Here is a 24529-nt window from a genome sequence, read left to right on the forward strand (position 1 = left end):
GTAAATTTGGTCAAAGAAATGAACGCAGGTCGAGTAATGTCCCCTTTAGACATGTGGGGCTGGAGCGTGTGTGCTTGATGTGCTTCAGTGCGGTGTGAAATTGGGCTTTGGGGCCACCGTCTGACCACAGAGCTGATCGCTTCACCTCTCGCCTCCTCCTCCTCCTCTCTTTTACCTCTCCTTCTCACCCATCCCCCCCTCTGTGCCTCACTCGCCTCTCCCCCTTCTCCCCGGTGTTCTCCTCTCGCTCTGATGGACAGCCTTCCTCCAGTCGCATCCGCACTTTAATATGTAGATTAAAAATGGTCCTCATCTCCATCCGCGGAGGTTGCACAATGATTTTCAGAAATATTACATACAGCTTAGACTTTCATTGGATTTTTTCCCTCAAAAAGATGGGAGAAGCTCTGGATCCAGTTGGACTTAAAGGGCCATGACAGGTTTTTACGATTTTCTAATTTTGACTTTATTTGGTGTATTTATACCTGCTGCACACATTATAATTATATTATATATTATACAATTATAGTTTTACACCAATCGAGCAGGTATTTATGGAGAAATGTTGAAAAATCTGTTGAAAATGACATCACACTAGGGACACATTCCATCTAAAGTTGATATATAATTTACAGATTTTTTGACCTTCTAAAATAATTCAACAAAATAAAGTCACTCTCATATATTTGTATTTGTCAAATAAAAACAGCAGTGACATTAGTTTTTGCCCAGTGTTTGTTGGATAATTCCCTAGTGTGATGTCATCAATTACATAAGATATTCCTTTATTGTCCACACATGGGGAAATTTCATGGAGGATGTTAAATGATAAACCTAAAAAAATTGCTATTCTGTGACAACATTTTTTATGTTTTTAGCAAAATAACAAATATATTCATTTTAACTGCATTTGAGATCAATGAGTTGTCCGACCTATCGATCATTGACATAATCCAACTTAACAGTTTCTAGTTTTTTAACAATTACCAGTATTTTTTGGTACAGGATGAGGCGGCAAATCATTTATATAGAATGGAAGTCTAACAAAGTACAACAGCAGCGCTAATATCCAGCTCCAATTTAAACCCACAATTTTTGATATTGTGAAGATTTTTTTTTAAAGCACACGATCTTATCACTTTCTGTTAGCTCCAAAAAACAGCCTTAAACAAACCCTAGCCCGCAAATAATGAATCCATTTCAAGGGCTTGATTCTCTATAATAGCTTTTTACACTCAAGGAGCAATTGATTCATATTAGTAACACAAAGAGAGTGCCTTATTTATGTGTTATTCAATGCTTTGGGGCCCTCCAGCTCAGATACAGCCTTTGCATTACAAAAGAATATGACTAAATGTGCAAATAACACGCTTCGAGCAAACATGTTTTTAAATAAGATCAGCGAGTTTTGTTTTCTAACTTAAATTCTAAGTAATTCAAAACAGCAAATAGAACCACTGAAAAGTTCCAATGGTTTCTGCTTAGAAGTGAAGGTTAAAAACGGCAGCTGCAAGCGTTAAAATTGGGTATGAACAATAGCAGCTCGGTAACAGAAGCAGATTGAGACCTTAAATGAGCAGCGACACATTTTAATTGAAGCAAACGAGATAGAGATCAATTTGGAATGAAGATTTACATTTTTTTTCCGGACTATGAGTTGCACCAGCTAAAAAATACATACAAGTCGCACTGGAGTATAAATCCCATTTTTGGGTGAATAAAATCCAAGACTAAGAACAGACATTTAATCTTGAAATGTTAAATAATAACAGATTAGAGAAGATGGTGAATAGGTGTACGTATGCTAACGTAGCACCTTCAGCTACATGACGCACAGACAGAACTGTGGTAAGTGTCTGGTATGTTAACGTAACATATGAACAGTTATTCAGATAACTATAGCATGAAGAACATGCTAACAAGTTTACCAAAGCATCAGTTTTACCCCAAATCACTAAATCCACTGAATTCTTCTTCCTCTGTGTCACTTCTAAACAACTCCACAAACTCCGGAGGTAGAGGAAGTGCTGATTCTTCTTCTGCGTCGCTTAGAGCCAAGAGCGCCCTCTTGTGGTTGCCAGTGTGAAAATAACAAATACTATCACATATAGTCCGCTCTGGAGTATAAGTTGCACCCCGGGCAAACTACGCAAAAAGGTGCGATTTATAGTCTGGAAAATACAGTAAACATGAAAGAAGCAGAATAGAACTCCAGATTACAGCGTTCTGAAATGCCCATAGTTTAAAACTGAGCTGGGGGACAGGTCATAACGCTATCGTAGTACTGCAGATTGTACAAGTTGTGGATGTATCGTCCTGGTTAAAGGTCAATACCTCTGAATTTACTGAGCCTTTCAACATGAAACAAAAAATAGGAAATTATAGAGGGTTTTGGTCGACGAAAGAATTCTTGACATAACCTGTGACTTGATGAAATGACTAAAAGAAGGCGCGGCACTGACAAAAGCGCTCAAAATTATTTGCCTGACCCGCCAGCCCCGCCCACATTCTGTTCGAATGCGTAAGGGTCTGGAATCGGAGTCAGAGCCAATGAAATCGTCGGTAATCCATTTACCTATCCAATCCCAGGCGGAGGTTTTAACGCGTCACACTGAAGATACAGAAGTAGCTCCTCACCCCCGTTCCAAAACATTCAAGATAGCGGACCCGGCTCGTGACCTGGCTCGTGACCCGGCTCGTGACCCGGCTCGTGACCCGGCTCGTGACCCAGTGTTTACTTCTGCTCTCGCTTCGGTTTGAACGATCAGGAAAGTCCGCTCTACTCGCCGTGATGAACGTGCGTTAGATGCGGTTATACGAAGGGCGTCATCGCGATTCAGGAGACATTTTCTGCGTTCAGGACGGATAGTGCGGAACACGCCTTGTTGACATGGGCTACGTAATATCCGGTTAAGCGTGTCGCGTTTTTTGGGTCACTTAAACGCAAAAAACCCTAGAAATTGAACCTCAGCGCTCGAGCCCCAGACCCACACACAGTTTTGATAAGTAGTGTACCAAAACGTGTTGGGAATGGCTGGTCAGGCAACAAAATGATTAGGATCTCACGCAATAACTACTCTACTACGTAAACCAGAATAACCCTTTAGAGTGACTCCCCAAAATAGGTAAGAGTTGCACATATGACACTGAATACCTCAAATTTGATAAACAAAATGCGTATTCCTAATCGATGTACCGGTATACTTTCGATGCCTACTTTTGTGCACAAATACCTCGATTTTCAGGCAGTGCACCGGGGAACGCTAACGCGCCTTGAGGGATTGCCGGGTGTGCCTTGAAATATTTGAGCAATTTAAAATGTCCCGAGCAAACTTGTCAACCAGAAAAACCATTATCATTTTGTAAAAGTAGCTCACGGGGGACGTCAACACAGAAGTACTTTTAGAAGCAAGTCCAGTCACTCCCAAAACCCAGTGGAACTCGCCCCACACTCTCTCCTTTCTGCTGCGGTCCGAACGAGTCCTTCAAATCTTAATAAAATAATGAGTTGACTGATGAAACATTCGGTCCGTTAAGACTCCATGGACCGATTAATCGACTAAAAAGTGTACAGCTCCAGAAATGTCAACGTCGTCAGAAACAAAGTGAGATTTCCGGGCGTGATTTTTGTCAATCGAAAGGATTTTGAGGCATAAATTCAAGCGAGGGAAAGTCTGTGGACCCAATTGCTAACAAATAATAGTCCGGTTCAATGTTTGTGGTTTTGTAATTAGCTTAGAAATAACGTTTACTGAAGTATAAATTCATCTTCAGCTCACCACCACATAAATACAACAGATTGGCAGATGGCACAGTTTGACAGCCACTTGTCAGTCTGTTGTTGCATCACAAGTGCCAGTTTCTCTTTTATATTTTTTGCCTGTTAGTATTTGTCAGTGACTTTTCATAGCTGTATGCGTCAGACATTTGTGACTAATGTGATTTTCCTCCCATACTTCAGCTGCAATGTTAAAACCAGTAAATGTGTTCTCACCATTTGTTTTATCTCGTCCGTTACTGCATTTGGATTTGCTTCCACCGTTACCAGCAGAGGGCGCTATTGCAAATCCAAGCATTCAAAAGGGGGAACTTAGTGTACTCTAAGAACCTCTAAAATCACACTTAATAGTTTAAAGCTATAGAACATGAAACCACGGGCCATAATACAGCATGATTTGGGGTTTCTTGTATTGGCCATAGCTCATCAACACGCTCCACTGATGCTCCCGGGCGTCATATAAATCAACAGCTTGAATTCAATTTCAGATCCTGCCAGTGAATCATAAATAAGAGCGTGTTTCTCTTTCCTTTCTGTGTTTTTGTCTCACCTTTAGGATAAGGGTAAGAATAATAATTGCATACATATTGCCACATTGGGGGAGAAAATATAAAGAAAGCCCTTATTTTTCAAGCAATTTATTTTCTTTTTTTGGTCTCTCTCTCTCTCTCTCTCTCTCTCTCTCTCTCTCTCTCTCTCTCTCTCAAAATTAAATTAAAATGTACTTTTCACATTTGTAAAAACAATTAAAGATGTATATTGTTATATTGTTGAATATGGGTCGATAACTGCCAATACTGCTACTGGAACCGATATATCGCTCATCCCTAGTTATAATCTATGACACACGTGGATCATTATTAAAATGCAATCTTGATCTGAAGCAACTGTAAAAGAAACACATTTGCTGTCTCCCAGTTTAAAACCACTTCACGGAGCATGGGCAAAATGGGAATATTTGAAGCAATGGTGTCTTGAATGCGGGACGATAAAGATTACAAAATGTATTTCTTTAGTAATTATGTAGTATATTTCACACAACCGTATCTCCTTAGGCTAATACACCAAACATTCATCCAGCAGCGCACATCTAAGTCTGAAAATACACATGAATCAGAGGCTACAGAGCTCCCGGAGTGAATACATGTGGCAGGCTTTGGGGATTTCCAGCATATAGCACTTATTATAATCATAACAATTTGAGCATGTTAAACGTAAGTGGCTCTTATGTGGAGATTGTTTGAATGCAGAGTAAGCAAATCGACAGAGGCGTAATTCGGATTTATAACAAATACTGGGTTTACAACGGCATCTTTATTTCTTCGACATCTCTCATATGGTTCTAACCTTCATTAAAGCAGCCGTTGTATGTCTAGGATGGATCTAATTTAATGGCCAAAGGCATAAATAATTAATATATTTAGCAAAGCGATAGGAATCTATGTTCACCATTGCATTTGAAAGATGTGGAATTTTTTGCAAAAATTCAACATTTTTCTCCGTATAATCTGTGGACCCTCATGTTAAAAACCTCTGCTCCAAAAACCCGTTATATATTAAAAGTCCTGTCTCATTTTACAGTCATAATTCTAAAGATACGCTTGCTAGATATGCCCTGTAGAGTATTGAATGGTTGTTATTGTTTTGCAAGGCATTCTGGGTTATTTAGAAACATCTATATTACACTGTATTGCTGTAATTGTCTTCCAGTTGGGACAGACTACTGCTTGGCTCTTTGACACTTACTCTTTCCCAGCAAACTGTAATTAACTGCACCTAAATTAAGTGTATTAAAGTGCAGAGACTTAATGGGACGGTTCAGTCGCGTCTTCAGAGAGATGGAGAACGTCCCAACGGGTACATGAGCAGCAGTCAATCCAACGACGGCACAACGTATAATTACACAGGCAACTTTCAGCGTGCTTACGGAATGGTGAGGTCAAAGTGTGACAAAGCAGAGTGTAATGTGACTTTGTGTGCACTTCCTGTGTGACACCTTTGAGTGTCCGACAAAAACAATTAACCCAAAGGTCAGTGTCTGCCAAGTTCTGCAGTTACTCGGGCAAACGGACAACAAAAAAGAATGAAAGAGAAGTTATGTAGTTGTAAGAGTAGTTATGGAGTATTACGAGTCGTTGTGTAAGAGTAGTTATGTAGTAGTAAGAGTAGTTATGTAGTAGTAAGAGTAGTTATGTAAGAGTAGTTATGGAGTATTACGAGTCGTTATGTAAGAGTAGTTATGTAGTAGTAAGAGTAGTTATGTAAGAGTAGTTATGGAGTATTACGAGTCGTTGTGTAAGAGTAGTTATGTAGTAGTAAGAGTAGTTATGTAGTAGTAAGAGTAGTTATGTAAGAGTAGTTATGGAGTATTACGAGTCGTTATGTAAGAGTAGTTATGTAGTAGTAAGAGTAGTTATGTAGTAGTAAGAGTAGTTATGTAAGAGTAGTTATGGAGTATTACGAGTCGTTGTGTAAGAGTAGTTATGTAGTAGTAAGAGTAGTTATGTAGTAGTAAGAGTAGTTATGTAAGAGTAGTTATGGAGTATTACGAGTCGTTATGTAAGAGTAGTTATGTATATTAAGAGTAGTTATGTAGTAGTAAGAGTAGTTATGTAGTAGTAAGAGTAGTTATGTAGTAGTAAGAGTAGTTATGTAAGAGTAGTTATGGAGTATTACGAGTCGTTGTGTAAGAGTAGTTATGTAGTAGTAAGAGTAGTTATGTAGTAGTAAGAGTAGTTATGTAAGAGTAGTTATGGAGTATTACGAGTCGTTATGTAAGAGTAGTTATGTATATTAAGAGTAGTTATGTAGTAGTAAGAGTAGTTATGTAGTAGTAAGAGTAGTTATGTAGTAGTAAGAGTAGTTATGTAAGAGTAGTTATGGAGTATTACGAGTCGTTATGTAAGAGTAGTTATGTATATTAAGAGTAGTTATGTAGTAGTAAGAGTAGTTATGTAGTAGTAAGAGTAGTTATGTAGTAGTAAGAGTAGTTATGTATTAGTACGATTAGTTATGTTGTAGTAAGAGTAGTTATGTTGTAGTAAGAGTAGTTATGTAGTAGTAAGAGTAGTTATGTTGTAGTAAGAGTAGTTATGTAGTAGTAAGAGTAGTTATGTTGTAGTAAGAGTAGTTATGTAGTAGTAAGAGTAGTTATGTTGTAGTAAGAGTAGTTATGTAGTAGTAGGAGTAGTTATGTTGTAGTTAGAGTAGTTATGTAGTAGTAAGAGTAGTTATGTAGTAGTTAGCGTAGTTATGTAGTAGTAAGAGTAGTTATGTAGAAGTGAGAGTAGTTATGTTGTAGTAAGAGTAGTTATGTTGTAGTAAGAGTAGTTATGTAGTAGTAAGAGTAGTTATGTAGTAGTTAGCGTAGTTATGTAGTTGTACGATTAGTTTTGTTGTAGTAAGAGTATTTATGTTGTAGTTAGAGTAGTTATGTAGTAGTAAGAGTAGTTAAGGAGTATTACGAGTCGTTATGTAAGAGTAGTTATGTAGTAGTAAGAGTAGTTATGTAGTAGTAAGAGTAGTTATGTAAGAGTAGTTATGGAGTATTACGAGTCGTTATGTAAGAGTAGTTATGTAGTAGTAAGAGTAGTTATGTAGTAGTAAGAGTAGTTATGTATTAGTATGATTAGTTATGTTGTAGTAAGAGTAGTTATGTAGTAGTAAGAGTAGTTATGTTGTAGTAAGAGTAGTTATGTAGTAGTAAGAGTAGTTATGTAGTAGTAAGAGTAGTTATGTATTAGTATGATTAGTTATGTTGTAGTAAGACTAGTTATGTAGTAGTAAGAGTAGTTATGTTGTAGTAAGAGTAGTTATGTAGTAGTAAGAGTAGTTATGTTGTAGTAAGAGTAGTTATGTAGTAGTAGGAGTAGTTATGTTGTAGTTAGAGTAGTTATGTAGTAGTAAGAGTAGTTTTAAAGCAGTAAGAGTAGTTATGTATTAGTAAGAGTAGTTATGTATTAGTATGATTAGTTATGTTGTAGTAAGAGTAGTTATGTAGTAGTAAGAGTAGTTATGTTGTAGTAAGAGTAGTTATGTAGTAGTAAGAGTAGTTATGTTGTAGTAAGAGTAGTTATGTAGTAGTAAGAGTAGTTATGTTGTAGTAAGAGTAGTTATGTAGTAGTAAGAGTAGTTATGTTGTAGTAAGAGTAGTTATGTAGTAGTAAGAGTAGTTATGTAGTAGTTGGAGTAGTTATGTAGTAGTAAGAGTAGTTATGTTGTAGTAAGAGTAGTTATGTAGTAGTAAGAGTAGTTATGTAGTAGTTAGAGTAGTTATGTAGTAGTAAGAGTAGTTATGTTGTAGTAAGAGTAGTTATGTAGTAGTAAGAGTAGTTATGTTGTAGTAAGAGTAGTTATGTAGTAGTAAGAGTAGTTATGTTGTAGTAAGAGTAGTTATGTAGTAGTAGTAGTAGTTATGTTGTAGTTAGAGTAGTTATGTAGTAGTAAGAGTAGTTTTAAAGCAGTAAGAGTAGTTATGTATTAGTAAGAGTAGTTATGTAGTAGTTAGAGTAGTTATGTAGTTGTACGATTAGTTATGTTGTAGTAAGAGTAGTTAGGTTGTAGTAAGAGTAGTTATGTTGTAGTAAAAGTATTTATGTTTTAGTTAGAGTAGTTATGTAGTAGTAAGAGTAGTTATGTAGTAGTAAGAGTAGTTATGTAAGAGTAGTTATGGAGTATTACGAGTCGTTATGTAAGAGTAGTTATGTATATTAGGAGTAGTTATGTAGTAGTAAGAGTAGTTATGTAGTAGTAAGAGTAGTTATGTAGTAGTAAGAGTAGTTATGTAGAAGTGAGAGTAGTTATGTTGTAGTAAGAGTAGTTATGTAGTAGTAAGAGTAGTTATGTTGTAGTAAGAGTAGTTATGTAGTAGTAAGAGTAGTTATGTTGTAGTAAGAGTAGTTATGTAGAAGTGAGAGTAGTTATGTTGTAGTAAGAGTAGTTATGTTGTAGTAAGAGTAGTTATGTTGTAGTAAGAGTAGTTATGTTGTAGTAAGAGTAGTTATGTTGTAGTAAGAGTAGTTATGTTGTAGTAAGAGTAGTTATGTAGTAGTAAGAGTAGTTATGTTGTAGTAAGAGTAGTTATGTAGAAGTGAGAGTAGTTATGTTGTAGTAAGAGTAGTTATGTTGTAGTAAGAGTAGTTATGTTGTAGTAAGAGTAGTTATGTTGTAGTAAGAGTAGTTATGTAGTAGTAAGAGTAGTTATGTTGTAGTAAGAGTAGTTATGTTGTAGTAAGAGTAGTTATGTTGTAGTAAGAGTAGTTATGTAGTAGTAAGAGTAGTTATGTTGTAGTAAGAGTAGTTATGTAGAAGTGAGAGTAGTTATGTTGTAGTAAGAGTAGTTATGTTGTAGTAAGAGTAGTTATGTTGTAGTAAGAGTAGTTATGTAGTAGTAAGAGTAGTTATGTTGTAGTAAGAGTAGTTATGTAGTAGTAAGAGTAGTTATGTTGTAGTAAGAGTAGTTATGTAGTAGTAAGAGTAGTTATGTTGTAGTAAGAGTAGTTATGTAGAAGTGAGAGTAGTTATGTTGTAGTAAGAGTAGTTATGTTGTAGTAAGAGTAGTTATGTAGTAGTAAGAGTAGTTATGTTGTAGTAAGAGTAGTTATGTAGTAGTAAGAGTAGTTATGTAGTAGTAAGAGTAGTTATGTAGTAGTTAGAGTAGTTATGTTGTAGTAAGAGTAGTTATGTAGAAGTGAGAGTAGTTATGTTGTAGTAAGAGTAGTTATGTTGTAGTAAGAGTAGTTATGTTGTAGTAAGAGTAGTTATGTTGTAGTAAGAGTAGTTATGTTGTAGTAAGAGTAGTTTTGGACAAGTCTTACAAGTCTTTGTAAGGATGTTTTGCATTTCATTCAACAGAAGTCGTCAGATTAATCACCCTTTTGAAATATGAGAGAGAGAGAGAGAGAGAGAGAGAGAGAGAGAGAGAGAGAGAGAGAGAGAGAGATTGCAATCGTTTGAGCACAGATGAACTATAAGGACAGGACTTTTAATATATAACGGACGTGTTCTGCAAAATCAGCTTTAATGAGCTTTTATCCATGTTACAACAGTGTTTCGTCATCAATAATTTATTCAAAGATGTATTTGAATGATTGCCGCTTATTTGAGCTAATCCTGTGCTGTCCTGCAACAGAGGCTCGAGTGCTCAGAAAATTCCTGCTCTCCCCTACCCCTTATCCCCGCCCACATTCCTGTACTTATTGTGATTATTTGAAAAATGAAGACTCCAAGTGACACATGCAGGGTTCTAAAATGGAAAAACATTTCAGAAACAAAAACGTGTAAATCAATCTGCTGCTTGTCGTAAGGAAACGTCACCATGAAGGGGCGGGGCTTGTCAGATTTGTAGTTTTGAACAGGAAGTCGATGGACCGGTTTCTGATACCGAGACGTTTTAGATCAATATTGCAGTTTATAATGAACAAAACGTAAAAGGATGATCTACTTATGTTATACTGTACTTAAATACTTTTTTTTTAAAAGCACGATACGTCGTGCGACGTACGTACAAAAATGTTTCAATGCGCCAAAGGTTTTGGACTGTATAAGTGGAAATGGCTGGCCAAACTGTCAAATGATATTCTACTTACATGGAGAACTCATAATTACATCATAATTAACATTCTTAACCGTTCTGGGAAAATAACCTCTAAGTACCTCCTCTGCATATGGCCAACGCTTACCTTTTACTTTCGCTTGCAGTTCTCTTTAGAATGCAGTTCTTAGAAGAAAAAAATATGCTTTGCCCTACACTTCTCAACATTATGGTAATTGGGTTCATTTTGCCCGTAGTATTTCACTTGCCCAATCGTTTTGTTGGAAGGACCACATGGCCACACATATGGTCCAGTGCAAAAAGCTGCCAGTGACATGCTCTATTAATCCCCTTAAGGCAGGAGTGGACTATAAATATTCCACAGTGGCCAGATTTGGTGGAATAAACCCACCTCCAGCTGTTGGGAGCGGGGGTTCTTTGGGTCACAAATGGAGGTGTTGATGCGGTGGTTGTGCTTCACACAGCGCTGGGTGGTGTTCTGGGGCATGGGGAAGGTCTGCCGCACCAGAGTCAGACGACCAATGGATTTCATCACCAACTCCTGCAAGTCGTAGTCGGAAATTTCCTGAAAAAGAGAACAGAATGCGTTGGGATAAAATCTGTCTGCAGTGGGTGACCAGAATTCCGTATGACAATGAATTTTGGTCTGGTCCAAATGGAATCGTACACAAAAATTTGCTTCCTTTTACTATACATCCAAGTCCCTATTCAAAACTTTAAAGATTCTTTTTCGTTATGGTGATATTGTCTTTTTCTGCTCTCAGTTCTGATTAAAATGAGAATCTATACCACGTGTCTCCAATAGGCGGACCGCGGGCCACATTTGGACCGCGAGATGATTTGGATAGGCCCGCACGTTAATCTCACCGTAACTATAAGACATTTTCTGATCCAACCGTGTCTTCAGTTCATGGCTTACATGTAATTACGCACACTAACCGCTTATTCAATGTGAGATTTAAAACCCTCTCGTTGTATAGAGTTCTCAGTCAAGGTGCACTTTGCCATATACAACATACAAATGAAGACCATGAAGCAAAGCGTTCTGGGATGCTTGTTTGTGTTGTATTTTATTATGTACAATAAACACATTTATTTATTACATTATTTTCTATAAAATAATACTATAGTTATATACTCGTGTTACAACCAATAAAACGTGACAATTTGATCATGTGACTTAAGCGTGGTATTTCAGGGAGGATAGTTGCTAGCTTTTCCCAACTTTGATCCAGAAAGCAACAACAATTTACTAGATTTAGTCACCTAGTTACAGAAGAGCAAGATATTTTACCATTCATCGATTTTGCCAAATTGTTGTGTATTCACATTTGTGGAGTACACGGCTCTAAAGAGGAGGGAGGACAACTCAAGTATGTTGTTATTGGGAAAGACGAGGACCAATAAAGAGGATTAAAAAGGGGACCACAGCTTTGTTTAAAAGGGTAAGTGATGAAGTGTGTGTAGCGGTAATGAAGCAGGACTGTCTGGAGCTGTACGCAGTCAAGACTTTGGCTTGTTTGTTGCAGCTAATCATGGTGATATGAGATTATATTTAGTTGTTGTAGGTCAGTGAGACTTTGGCGTTATTGAGGGATGTTTTGATTGCCAAAGAAAGGTTGAAATTCAAATTTGTAACACTTAATAATATCTCTCTGTATTATATGCGTTGTGCCTGTTATTCGGCTTGGATTGACATGATCTTTTTGGACCCCCGACTCCCTGACCTGACCTTTTGTCCGCTCCGAAATGACTGCAAACATATAATGATAATGTAAAAAAAGAAACAGTAGTATGGCTTACTCCAAGAAAGTCACCTGTTCAGGTTTGAGTGGACAGAAGAGTTCTGTTTTATACGTTACCTACGTGTTTAATATGCTTGCAGACTGTTGCGCTGTGCAAAAGGGGAAATCTAAAGCAGCACTTCAACATCACGCACGCTGCTAGTTTTAATGTCAATTATCCGGAAAAATCAGAGAAGCGTAAACAAAGAACATCAAATATGATATAATCGTACAAGCGGTCAATGTGCACACTTCGTAAATCAACATCTGCTCAAGAGAATGCCACCGCTGTCTCGCTGATTGTATCTTGGAACCTTGGAAAATAAGGAAAGCCATTTATCAATGCTGAAATAATAAAAACATGTGCAGTTTTGATGGCACCATGAAGAAAACTGTTGTAGAACTATTGTAGCAAGTAAGTGGGTCATTGATTAATTGCACTTTATTGTGTCATGGTGAATTTCTCAATTGTGACATTAGTCAAAATGTTTTCCTCATTTTAATTGCCCTTTTCCGCCAACACAACTGAAGTGTTGGCAGAAGATTGCTTCTCCCACCTCCTTTCTGATTAAAAAAAAACACAAGCACTGTCCCTTGCCATAAACTCGTCATGTGATAGAACCGACATGGAACAAGGATCAGAGTTTGTAAGAGTCCATAACGGGAAGAGTTTTCAGGAGGATATGCTGTGTTTGCTTCCTATTCCTGGGCGCACAACTGGGGAAATCATTAACAATGAAATAAACCAGTACTTTATCAATAACGACCTGGACATAAGCGAAATAGGCTTTGTTGTGACAGATGGAGCTCCATCAATGGTTGGACATCACAAAGGCTTTGTGAGCAGACTTCCAGCAAATATCCCAACACTTCTGGCTCTGCATTGCATCATCCACAAATCAGTGTTGTGTGCAAAACTGTGTGGAAAAATGAAACAAGTGATGGACTTTGTGACTAGACGAGTGAATTTTGTGCCTCCAGCAGAGCACCATGATCTTCTTCTGCACAATAAGGTTCGCTGGTTGAGCAAAGGCCGTGTCTTGGAAAGGTTCTGTGAACTTCATGATGTCATTTATCTCCAGTCTGTCAAACCCCAAGGCCAAGGAATTTCAGAAGAAGAAGATGATGGGCTTTGTGGGGGTTTTATGTGATATAATGTGCCATTTAAGTAGCCTTAACCTACAGCTATAGGGGAACATACAGTGGCAGACATGTATGAAGCAGTTAATTGGAGACCCCTGATCTATACTAAATATAGAAACAAAGTCGCTGGATTCATCATTTAAAACTATCTTTATATTTATGATATAATTTCCCTTCAAAATGAAGCCTTGACTAACAGAAAATTGTCCAGAAAACATGTTTTTATTGCAGAAGTGGCACGTGTATGATTCATTAAACGGTAAAACAATTAATTCAAAGTGGAAGTATTGATACTCATTCGGGTTCTTATGCAAATATCGACACTAATTAACATTTGTGAAATTGAAGGGTTCTAAAATAGATGCCCTGGGTTAGAAATCGCCTTCAATTAATTACATTACCATTTCGATTACCGGTAATCGTGTAAAAGTACTCGCATCGCTTCAGAAAATGTGTCACCGTCATAAAATACAAAAAAAAAACTGGCACACACCAGAAAATGGTCCAAGTCAATTCTTTGTTCGTTCATCTTGTGTTGATGGGAAAAACAAAATCCAGCCCGACGCATGAAAAACAAGCAAACTCTGCGCAGAAGAAAGAAAAAAACAGCCTCCCTGTTGGAGAGCGAGGGAGGAAGAGGAGAGGGACAAGGACGTTAGGCACAGGAACAAGAATGATGTGCGCTCATAAACTGGCAGAATGGGGAACAGAGGGGGAATCGATAACAGCTTATAACAACACTCCAGAGCTGACGGGTGGAAAACAAGGAACCTTTTCAGCGCGCACAAAGGTCGTTTAAGATTTAAGTCAGTGGTGGATTTCATGATATGTAATCTAGAAATCGAATTATTTTGTTTAGAAATACAAGTGCAGTTTTAATGTCAAAAACCGAACAATTCAACTTGAAACAGTTTGCAACACTCATTCTACATTTTCCTTTCCAGACCCCATCAAGCTTTTGTCACCTGCCTCTAACGTTCAGCCTTCATTCATCAGATGGATTAGAATGAAGTCTAAAGAGTAAAGTCTAAAGAGTGAAGTCCAAACAGTGAAGTCTAAAGAGTGAAGTCTAAAGAGTGAAGTTTAAAGACTGAAGTCTAAAGAGTGAAGTCTAAAGAGTAAAGTCTAAAGAGTGAAGTCCAAACAGTGAAGTCTAAAGAGTGAAGTCTAAAGAGTGAAGTCTAAAGAGTGACGTCTAAAGAGTGACGTCTAAGACGTACAACTACAGTAGGTGGCGGTAATGTACCACTTGGATACCAACCGCCATAAAACACCATAATAGAAGAAGAAGAAGAAGAAGAAGAAGAAGAAGAAGAAGAAGAAGAAGAAGAAGAAGAAGAAGAAGAAGAAGAAGAAGAAGAAGAAGAAGAAGAAGAAGAAGAAGAAGAAGAAGAAGAAGAAGAAGAAGAAGAAGAAGAAGAAGAAGAAGAAGAAGAAGAAGAAGAAGAAGAAGAAGAAGAAGAAGAAGAAGAAGAAGAAGAAGAAGAAGAAGAAGAAGAAGAAGAAGAAGAAGAAGAAGAAGAAGAAGAAGAAGAAGAAGAAGAAGAAGAAGAAGAAGAAGAAGAAGAAGAAGAAGAAGAAGAAGAAGAAGAAGAAGAAGAAGAAGAAGAAGAAGAAGAAGAAGAAGAAGAAGAAGAAGAAGAAGAAGAAGAAGAAGAAGAAGAAGAAGAAGAAGAAGAAGAAGAAGAAGAAGAAGAAGAAGAAGAAGAAGAAGAAGAAGAAGAAGAAGAAGAAGAAGAAGAAGAAGAAGAAGAAGAAGAAGAAGAAGAAGAAGAAGAAGAAGAAGAAGAAGAAGGATGAACGTCACAATTCTGAGTCAAAGTGGAGAGAAATGGAAGACGAAAGAGCCGAAAACTGTCGAAAAATAGAGGGTTCGTACAGTCCAGTTTGAACATAACCAGAAATATGAATCATTAACCAGGTCAACAAATCTACACTCGACCTCCAGCTCAGTTATAAATGATTGTGTTTCTAGAACGTTGGTGTGCAACTTACTGGGCAAACAAGGAAATAGTACGTCCATTCAAACATTCACCACCTCATTCTTCTCTTTCCACATTCCGATCATCATACATACTGAGTTCACAAGAGCTTTTCACAATTTTCAGAAACCAGCGCAGAGTTTTATTGTCATGCCACTGCTAACACCAACCAGCATACTAACAGCTCACCAGCGGAAATTCTAAAAAAACAATATATCATTTGAGCAGAATAAGCCGGAACAGGATCTGGAAACTGTCACCGTACGATATCTTGATATTACAGGATATTACAACTTATGCTGACAATCTCATATAATATAATATAATATAATATAATATAAACACAGTGTGTAATTGATTAGCTGCAAAAGTGATCGACTATAAGTGTTACAAATCCGAAGCAGCGTAAGACACGGGTAAATATGTAGACGCGATAGGATTTTATGGATATGTATCATTATTTTCTCTTTGTGATTGAAGTATGTTATGTAGTAATATTGTGTATGTTTTGTGATGATAATAGCACGGCATTACACATCTTACATCTGCTGTGTAAGATGTTCGCTGTGTTATTGTTGTGTCTGTTTTGGTGCTTTTGTGGGGGTGCAGAATAGCCTAATGCTTTTTCCTGATGTTTGTTCAGGCCAAATAAGGCTGATTAGAGCCCATTTTTAATTGAACAAGCAGCGGAGGGCGTATTTTGTAATTTAACAATTAAGCTACTCTATTTATCACACAGAAACACAGTTACTTACGCGATCACTTTTGAAGTGAAATAACTAGGCCGAAGTTAATGGCAGAAGCATGCTCTCAGGTGCAGGCGTGTGGGAGGGCATCCTGTGTGGAAGTGCTGCTTTGCCTCGAGTCAGAATGAAAGAACATTCCGGTGCGACAAATGCACAAAAACGCACTCCGACAAGTAATAGACCTTTTAAATGGTTTGAGACTGAGTAAGAGGGCAGTTACTTTGTTTTATTTTTCTCACTTATTGTGTTCTTTCTGGTTAAACGTTGACCTTTTTCATAACGCACAGTGGACTGTCTGCTTTTACAATACATCTTGGAAAGTAATATTTGGACAAAACTAATTTTACACTACATCAAAATAAAAAAAATCTGGTACAGCCCCTTTTTGTGTAAATTGTCACCTGTCTGTCACTCTCAACCAATGGCGTTTTATTCCTCGCCCCATCAGAGCCACCGCTTCAGCAGTGCCATCTGCCTCCTCAGCAGCAGTATTTGTTTATTTATTTGTTAGAAACTTCACTTGGAGACAGTGACTACCATCAAATATACCGTTCAGCACTTCAATTCAAACTTTCATCGCCTTGAGTGTATTAACATTATGGTGAAGGCATTTCAATAAATATGTAAAGGGGGGTGCACGGTGGCATAGGCAGTTAGCGCTCTTGCCTCCCAAGAAGGAGATCATGTGTTCGATTCCCGGACCAGACCAACATCACATGATCTCTCTGGGTGGAGTCTGCATGTTCTCCCCGTGTTACCGTGGGTTCTCTCCGGGTTCTCCGGCTCCTCCCACCGTCCAAAGACATGCATGTGTTAGGCAAAATTGGTGACTGTAAATTGGCCCTAGTGAATGAATGTGAGAGTGAACTGTCTGTAATGTCTATGTCTCTGTGTTGGCCCTGTGACAAGTTGGCCACTGTCCAGGGTGTACCCCGCCTAAGGCCCGAAGTCACTGGGATAGGCTCCAGTCACCCGCGACCCCGAAAGGGAACAAGCGGTAGAAGATGGATGGATGTTATTTTACATTTTATGTATAAATACAAATATTATTACCCAAGACACTGTCAGTCTTAAATGAAGGGTTTCAAATTTAAAATTCTAAAACTGTGATTTGTAAAATGTTTGACCTCATGGCCCAACGTTTCCAGCAAAAAATATACAAATTTGCATTGTAATATATATATTTTTTGAGACCATAGCTGCTTGCCAATGCCCAATCTCATCTGCTCTCAGAAGCTAAGCAGGTCAAGGCCTGGTTAGTAATTGGATGTTCAGTGGGGGGCGCTAGAGGAAATGTCCTCGTGTCATTGGTCAAGATACTTCACCCACGTTGCCTATTAAAGCACTGGAGGGTGGAAAAGAGCTATATGAATGCACTGTAATAATAATAATAATAATAATAATAATAATAATAATAATAATAATACATGTTGCAGCCCTGTACAATGTGTTGCAAAACCTGCCCATGGTTAAGAATCAGTGGCTCTAAAGGACAAGCTGAACACATGACACAGACGGATCAGTCCAGTGTGCTGCTGGTGAAGGCGTTTTCACACTAATGACACAAAAAATGGATGCATGTTGTCCACAAAAATAAAGATAGTTTAAAGTAGTTTTGTGACTCATACAAAGTTACATGAGCTTGCTATCAATAGTAGTGTCGAACAAACTCTTGAACAGTCATTTAGGTCAGGGAATGCCTGGTACATGCAGACATTTTGGCCCGATGCCTGCACAATTAAAAGATGCCCGACCTAAGTGGTGAGTCTATACCACTTGCCAACTCTGAACTAATGGGTTTTCTAAATAGGCCATTACTTTTCTGGCTGTGTCCAGTCATACAAACAGAGGGAACGAAGCTAAATTAAGCACAAATATATAATGGACAGTTTTTAGATGTATGTCATCCAACCATACCTCTACTTGGCACCACCCTGCTGCTTTTCACAGAGAAGACGGACAGAGTAGTCACTGTAGTGAATCAAACACAAAGCAACAACAGCAACAACACTGCAGGCTGTTCAGAGTTTTAGTACCTCCCAAAGAAAATCCAGAGAAGGCTGTGAGCTGCAAATACATAACCGTGGAAAAATAAAGTTTTTTGGGAAGTTTTTGAGCAGAAGCAAATAACAGAAGAAGGAGTAAGTAAATCTAGAATACATATATAGATCATTCATCCAGGAGTGTTCCATTGTGGTAGAAATAAAAGTATTTTTTCTACATATATGCATCTATGCATATATATATATATATATATATATATATATATGTATATATGTATACATGCATATAAACATAAAAGGAAGCACAGGCTGTAAGCAGATGTTCTTAGTAGTGTAGAGTTTAAAGCCCTGGATGGTGAGCACACGTGTTGTCTGTACTCTGCATGTCCTTGTGGAAGCTGAGGGATCATACATCCTGTGGGAGTGCGGCGGTCAGGCGCTGACGAGATCAAAAGTGACGCTTATTGTCCCCAGAGGAGCCAACATGGCCACCAACCACGACGCCCTCTGCCTCCTCTGCGCTCTCCACATGTGTGCGCGCATCTAATCCAGCCTTCTCTCTAAATAAGTCTTGATAGGATTATTTAGAGATTCTTACCGCATGACACTATGGGTGTCAGTTCAAAATAGAATACAAAGTCATGGATGAGTGCAAACGCTTGCTGGGTTGCTGAGGGCGAATATACAAGCCTTACACACCAAAGGATGTTGAAATAAATGGCATTCGACATCGCTGTGGTTCTAAGAGTTTATAAGCGGTATTCACAATTTTCAGAGACCAGAGTAGAGTTTGGCCGTTACGTCGCTGCTAACTACAACAAGCATGCTTACATCACACCAGAGTTACTTCCAGGTCCATGCTTGATAAAAAAAACAATTTACAATGTTATGCAGACAGTGCACAGTGGACCTTGAGAGCTGCTTTTTACAATGTATCTATACATATACAAAGTTTTTTTTGGGGAAAACCTCTCATGGCTTTTCCCGTCCAATTACAAAAATATATAATAAGGGCATTAGAACTGAGTGATGGTCTGGCATATTTTGTTATGCCAGCAGTGAACTGTGTCCTCTGCATTTGACCACATATCCAGGGTAACCAGGGGACACTTCTCCAGATGTAGCAGTTCAGGGGAAAGAGTAGCTTCAGGTTTAGAAACAACTGCTACTACTGTTGCTACATCAACCTGGAGAGACTCAAATGAAGACAATCGATGATAAAATGATAAAAATGACAATAGAAGCTTAGACCCCCTGGAGCCTAGACTTTGGTGAAAACAAAACACTTGTCTAACTACCTGAAAACCGCTCCAAACCGCTGCAGTGTCCAGGAAAAATAGACTTCTTGCAGATTCTTTCAGCAAACCCACCAACCGTGGAGCGCTCCGAGGTTACTGTAATAGTCCCGCACCCGACTCGCATAGGGGTACACCCGATGTGAATGGAGAAGCGGAGGGAGGTATAACAAGCTGGCTGATAGGATGCGTGCCCTTGTGCAGGTGAAGCAGAAAAGAGTAATCTTCCATTCCGAACCGTCGCTTCATTACTACTATTGATACTACTACTGCTGCTACTACTATTACTGGTACTGGGTGTCAACTCCAAACAAAAAGCCCTCTCACAGTTCAAAATCAAACCTGTGACATTCAAGCCTGTGACAATGTGTGATTCCATTATCTATCTGCATATAATAGTATAATGACCCCTTACAAATATTTAATGAAATAGGACCATACTTGTTGGCGTTTCTGCAGTTTTTCATGGAATATGAATAAAAACTTTTTAACTGTATATTACACATCATAAACAATGGTTTGGTGTAGCACCTCTATAACCTTGATTGTGGGTGATTCAGAGTACATGCAAATGCGAAACTGCAGACAAAAGTCATCAATGATGCTTGGATCCACCAAGGAGATTGCTATGGATGTATCAAAAACTGCTCGTAAAACAACTACTCACTGGAAGAGGTTAAAATAATTCAAGTTTTGACCTTGTGAGAATCCCTTGTGCTCTGAGCAATCTTTTTCCTAAAGAGTCAAAGTAAGAAATTCATTTGTTGGCTTTAGGCTAAAACATGGCACGCATCCCAAACGGCTTCCTCACAAAAGCCTGAAGGGGGACGGAGTTACAAAGCCAACAAAAAGACGCAGAGAAACATGGAAAATTGCTAAAAAGGCAGATCTGTGGTCCGGAAAAGAATTAAGATTCACAGCAAGCAGTCAAGGGCAAGCAGAGGAAGGACTGGCCGGAACGATTGGGAGAAAGACTTTTTAAAGCATAGCAACTGAGGAAAAGCAGATGTGAATAACCCGACATGAGTAGCAACACTCTAAAGCAGTCCTTCTCAAATAGTGGGGCGCGAACCCCTGGGGGGGGGCGCGATGCTAGGGGGGGCGCGTCTGACCCCGGGACCTTGCTTTTTTTGCCGTACTGAAATAACGTGTAATTGTACATCCACTACAGTAGGTAGTGGCGCTCGCGCATTGTCAGCGCGAGCGCCACTGACTCAATGCGCGCAGGTATCAATACTGTTCTACTGTATTGTTTTTAGGCGCAGACGGCACAGAATGGGAAATGTAAAATTTCGTGAACAACCCCACAAGAGACCTCATGAAATAATATTTAACAGGGATGAAAAGACGGCGGATACAGAGATAATGAGACAAACGACAGGCTCCAGAATGTTAAGACGAGGAAATACGACGAAATGTACGTAGCGCTTGGTTGCGCTTGGTTGCACTGGAGAAACGAGGGAAGACCAGTGAAGACAAATAAATTAAGGCGTCACTTAAAGAGTTGCCGAATATTGCCAGCAATCATCCAACTTTGTGAATGCTACAGCAATAAACCAGTGAGCACAGTTAGCCATTGAGGCATTCATTTATTTTGCTTTTATGTTAAAAATGTTGATTTAATTTTCCAAAATAATCTTTTGAGTTTTTGTTTTTCACAGTTTGATCTTGTTATGCAAAATGTAAAAAAAAATAATCTTCTTTTGGTTGAATTGTTTTATATGTTGTGCTCCTGAGTTAATGTTGCTGATCATTTTGAATTTAATATTATTTATTGATTTTTTTTTCCATTTTATTTGTTAGTTAGTATCAAATGGTGTGCACACCACTATTTGAGAATTACATAATTACTTGGTTAATGATGTTTATAGTTTAAATAATTAGTTATACATTATTATAACAATTTGTGAGCACTTTATTGCACTTTTCTGTTACAGACTAAAACACAATGCTAATAAAGTTATTCTTTGTTTTAATTTGACCTATATAGTTCTGTTCTCTTTTTTGTTGTTTTCTTTACTGTTAAACTTGGTGCAGGAGGTGGGGGACAGAAGGGTCCTGGCTATTCACATATATGCTGGATCATGAGTGTCGCCCCCTGCAGGACACTCTGTCCGCTCTGGAGAGCAGCTTCAGTGAGAGACTGATCCACCCTCGCTGTGTGAAGGAGAGGTTTCGCAGGTCTTTCCTTCTGCTGCTGTCAGACTTTATAACAAACACTGTTAGCCCTGCAATACTGATGTAACCATGTGCAATACCTGTAAATAAGAGTGTTCTATTTTGTTTTTATTCAGTTTACTTACCTGCTAATAGTATTACATAGTCTTGTGCTAGCTATTTTTACTTTATTTTATTTTATTCTATTATCATTATTTTATTATCTTATTTTTTATCTTTATCTTTATATTTTTATTTTTATCTATTTTATTTTATTTCCCCCCCTCCATTCCCTATTAAGATAGGAGAGGAGTTTTTGTTAATAAGAGTTTTTTGTTTTGTTCATAAGAGTTCTATTAAGAGTGTGTTTTTGAAACTTCCTATAATCTGTCCTTTCCTCCTGTTCTACTGCGTTGTAACAACAAAATTTCCCCTTGTGTGGATATTAAAGGATTTTCTTATCTTATCTTAATAAGTATGCAATGTTATGTAGAGGTCTAGCCTCATCATATTATAAGTACACCTAACACCATTGTTATTAGTCTGATAACAATTTTATAGACAAATTATGATATATAATGATATCATAATCATATATATGATTTATAATTGTGGCAGAGAGTGGGGGGGCGCGAAGTGTTTTCTTCTTCCTGGGGGGGCGTGACAGAAAATAATTGAGAAGCACTGCTCTAAAAGAACAGACTATTTGGGTTGTTGATGAGTTGGAGAATATCACAAACTCCGGCGACACTAGCCTCATTCAAAAGGATGGACGAACATGATGGTGTACTCAACCTTTCCTCAATACGGTTCGATTGTCAAATAGTAAACATGTCGACTTGGTTTGTTCAGTTCTAGTCCAGGTTATTTTGGGGTAAGTACGAGTTTAGTTCCAATTTTGATTTTGGTTTGTGTGCGAGTGTGAATGCAAGAGGAAGTCAGTCGGAGTGGTTTAACCTCTGAGTCAAGAGGCATGACCTTGGTTGAACAATCCTGAACCCAATAAGAACTTCAATATGTGGATCAGCCAGACACACTATGTTGCTGCACAGTATCATGGGCTGGGAAAATGCCAGGGTCATTCGTGCGTGAGTAAATACCACTGAAGAACAAAAATAACCCGGGTTTACCAAACGCTGAGAGAAATCAAAGAAGAAAAATCGCATTAAGTCCGGCACCGGTCAGCCTTGAAATGAGAGGGTCAAGTGTTTAGTCCAGGAAGCAGGGATTGAACCGCCGACAGGTTAACGTGTCAGTGTTGTCGGTGGAGAGATTTCACGAGACAACAATGGAGGATTCATCGGCGAAAAGGTATAAGATAAGAGTTTAGGTATATAGAAATAAACAAAATGGGACATATAATTCCGTAACGAGGAACACTCATCTTGATGAAGTGGTACTAAAAATAGTCAAATGCAAAGGGGGTGTTTATTGCCTCTGCAGCATGCTTACAATCTGCTTTTGAACCCAATCACTGCCGGTGGAACTATGGCTTCCACATCTTCCTCTGCATCCATACTAAACACTCAATTATAAGAAGACGCTACACAGAACACACCCGCAGTCTCCAGCTCCTCTCAGCCGCAGTATCTAAGGATGTCTCCAGACACTTTGGCCCCTCTCCAGCTGCGCACAGTGGTTAACAGCCTCTTCTGCTCAAACACAACGAAGGCTCAGGCAATATCGGATCACATTCGGTCGGAACCAGCCCCAAGACGTCCATAAAACGTACAGCGATGGGCAGGATTTTGTGGGATTTTTTTTTTTTCAAACATCATAGTTAAACTAGACTTTCCGCTTCAGAGAAATATTTGAATCGATTTACAAGTTACTGTTTGTGAGTTCTAGTTCTCCCATGAACCTGTGCTCCTGTGGGCCATTTAGGTCGGATAATAACTGTGCCCGTCTGCAAGAAAGTTACACAGATTACGAGCTGAATCCTCCCCACAATGAGTATGAACACGGTGTTGTAGAGAATGGCGGAAAAAAAATCTGTGTTGAAGCGTGAGCCAAGCACCAATATTAGTGGAGGGATCTGTATGTGATTCTACTTTGTATTTCAGACCATAAAACTGCCCATAGCAGTTACATGTGACCGGGCTGGTGCTCTTTCTATAAAATCTAATTTAAGAAGTTTGAAGACCTTTGCAACATCCAAACAGAGAAAAATCAATTCCATTTTCTAAATACCATCGGGTTATTGGAGCTATATATATTCAAATGCAGCTTTGTTCTTTTAGCTCTTGAAGCTGAGGAAAATCTCTTGTTTCCCAAATTCAAGTATATTTCTATTTAATCACATGGATGGTATAAAGCAGCTCAGAACTAAGAATAATTCCAACATTTTTATTGTAAGTATGAAAACAAACAAACATGCCTTTAAGATAATCACAGAGGTGCACCATGTACCTTTCAGGTGGATGAGTGATGGGCGGATTCCAAAATATTGATATATGGAAACTGATTGAAGATATCTATAATCAAGCAAAAATATGGTACATTAAAATTTCACCCTAAAGATTAAATCAGTAAATACTGTACATAAACACTTTGTTTTTACTTGAATTTATCTCCATTTTCACTTAATTGATCCTCTATACGCTAAGTTAAAATGCTTTCTCGTAAAATACTTTCAATGCATTTCAATACAAAACTCATTGGTATTTTAACACTTCCCGTAGCATTATTTAGGATCGAATCGACAGAAATGGCACTAGTTTTGCCCATCGTTAGTGCACCGTTTGCTGGTCTCCATAGAGATGTGTGCGTAGGTTTCCCATACCACTAAAAACATGTGTATGAATGAAAGTGTTGTGAAGTAGTGTAGTTGCATAGATCCTTGCTGTTGAACACACAAAGTCTATTTTTATTCTAACTCAAATTTTGTTCCTGTATTTTATTGTATGTCTATTATTATTCATTGTTTATGTTGCTCCATATGCCTGAAGCACATTCCCAGGGAATTACATTTTTCTGATTCCAGGCAAAGCAATAACATCTCTCGGGAGACGATGTGGCAAGCGGCAGAGCCTCCACCTGAAAAGTGACTTCGAATTTCAAGGGGAATCATCATCAAAGTACATACAGG

General features: G+C 38.3%; 1 protein-coding gene across 4 annotated transcripts in view; it reads right to left on the reverse strand.

Moving 5' to 3' along the window:
• The window catches only part of grid2 (glutamate receptor, ionotropic, delta 2), a 788159-nt gene that overhangs the window by 335897 nt on the left and 427733 nt on the right, over nt 1-24529 (reverse strand). For all 4 annotated transcript variants that reach the window (XM_072433310.1, XM_072433308.1, XM_072433309.1 and 1 more), the window contains exon 6: nt 10723-10896. In XM_072433310.1, coding sequence (XP_072289411.1) covers nt 10723-10896 — 174 coding nt within the window. The remainder of the gene's footprint in view (nt 1-10722; nt 10897-24529) is intronic.

This window comes from Eucyclogobius newberryi, unplaced genomic scaffold (assembly GCF_026437365.1).
Source record: "Eucyclogobius newberryi isolate DKJ021-1_F unplaced genomic scaffold, fEucNew1.0.hap1 SCAF_6, whole genome shotgun sequence".
NCBI lineage: Eukaryota > Metazoa > Chordata > Actinopteri > Gobiiformes > Gobiidae > Eucyclogobius > Eucyclogobius newberryi.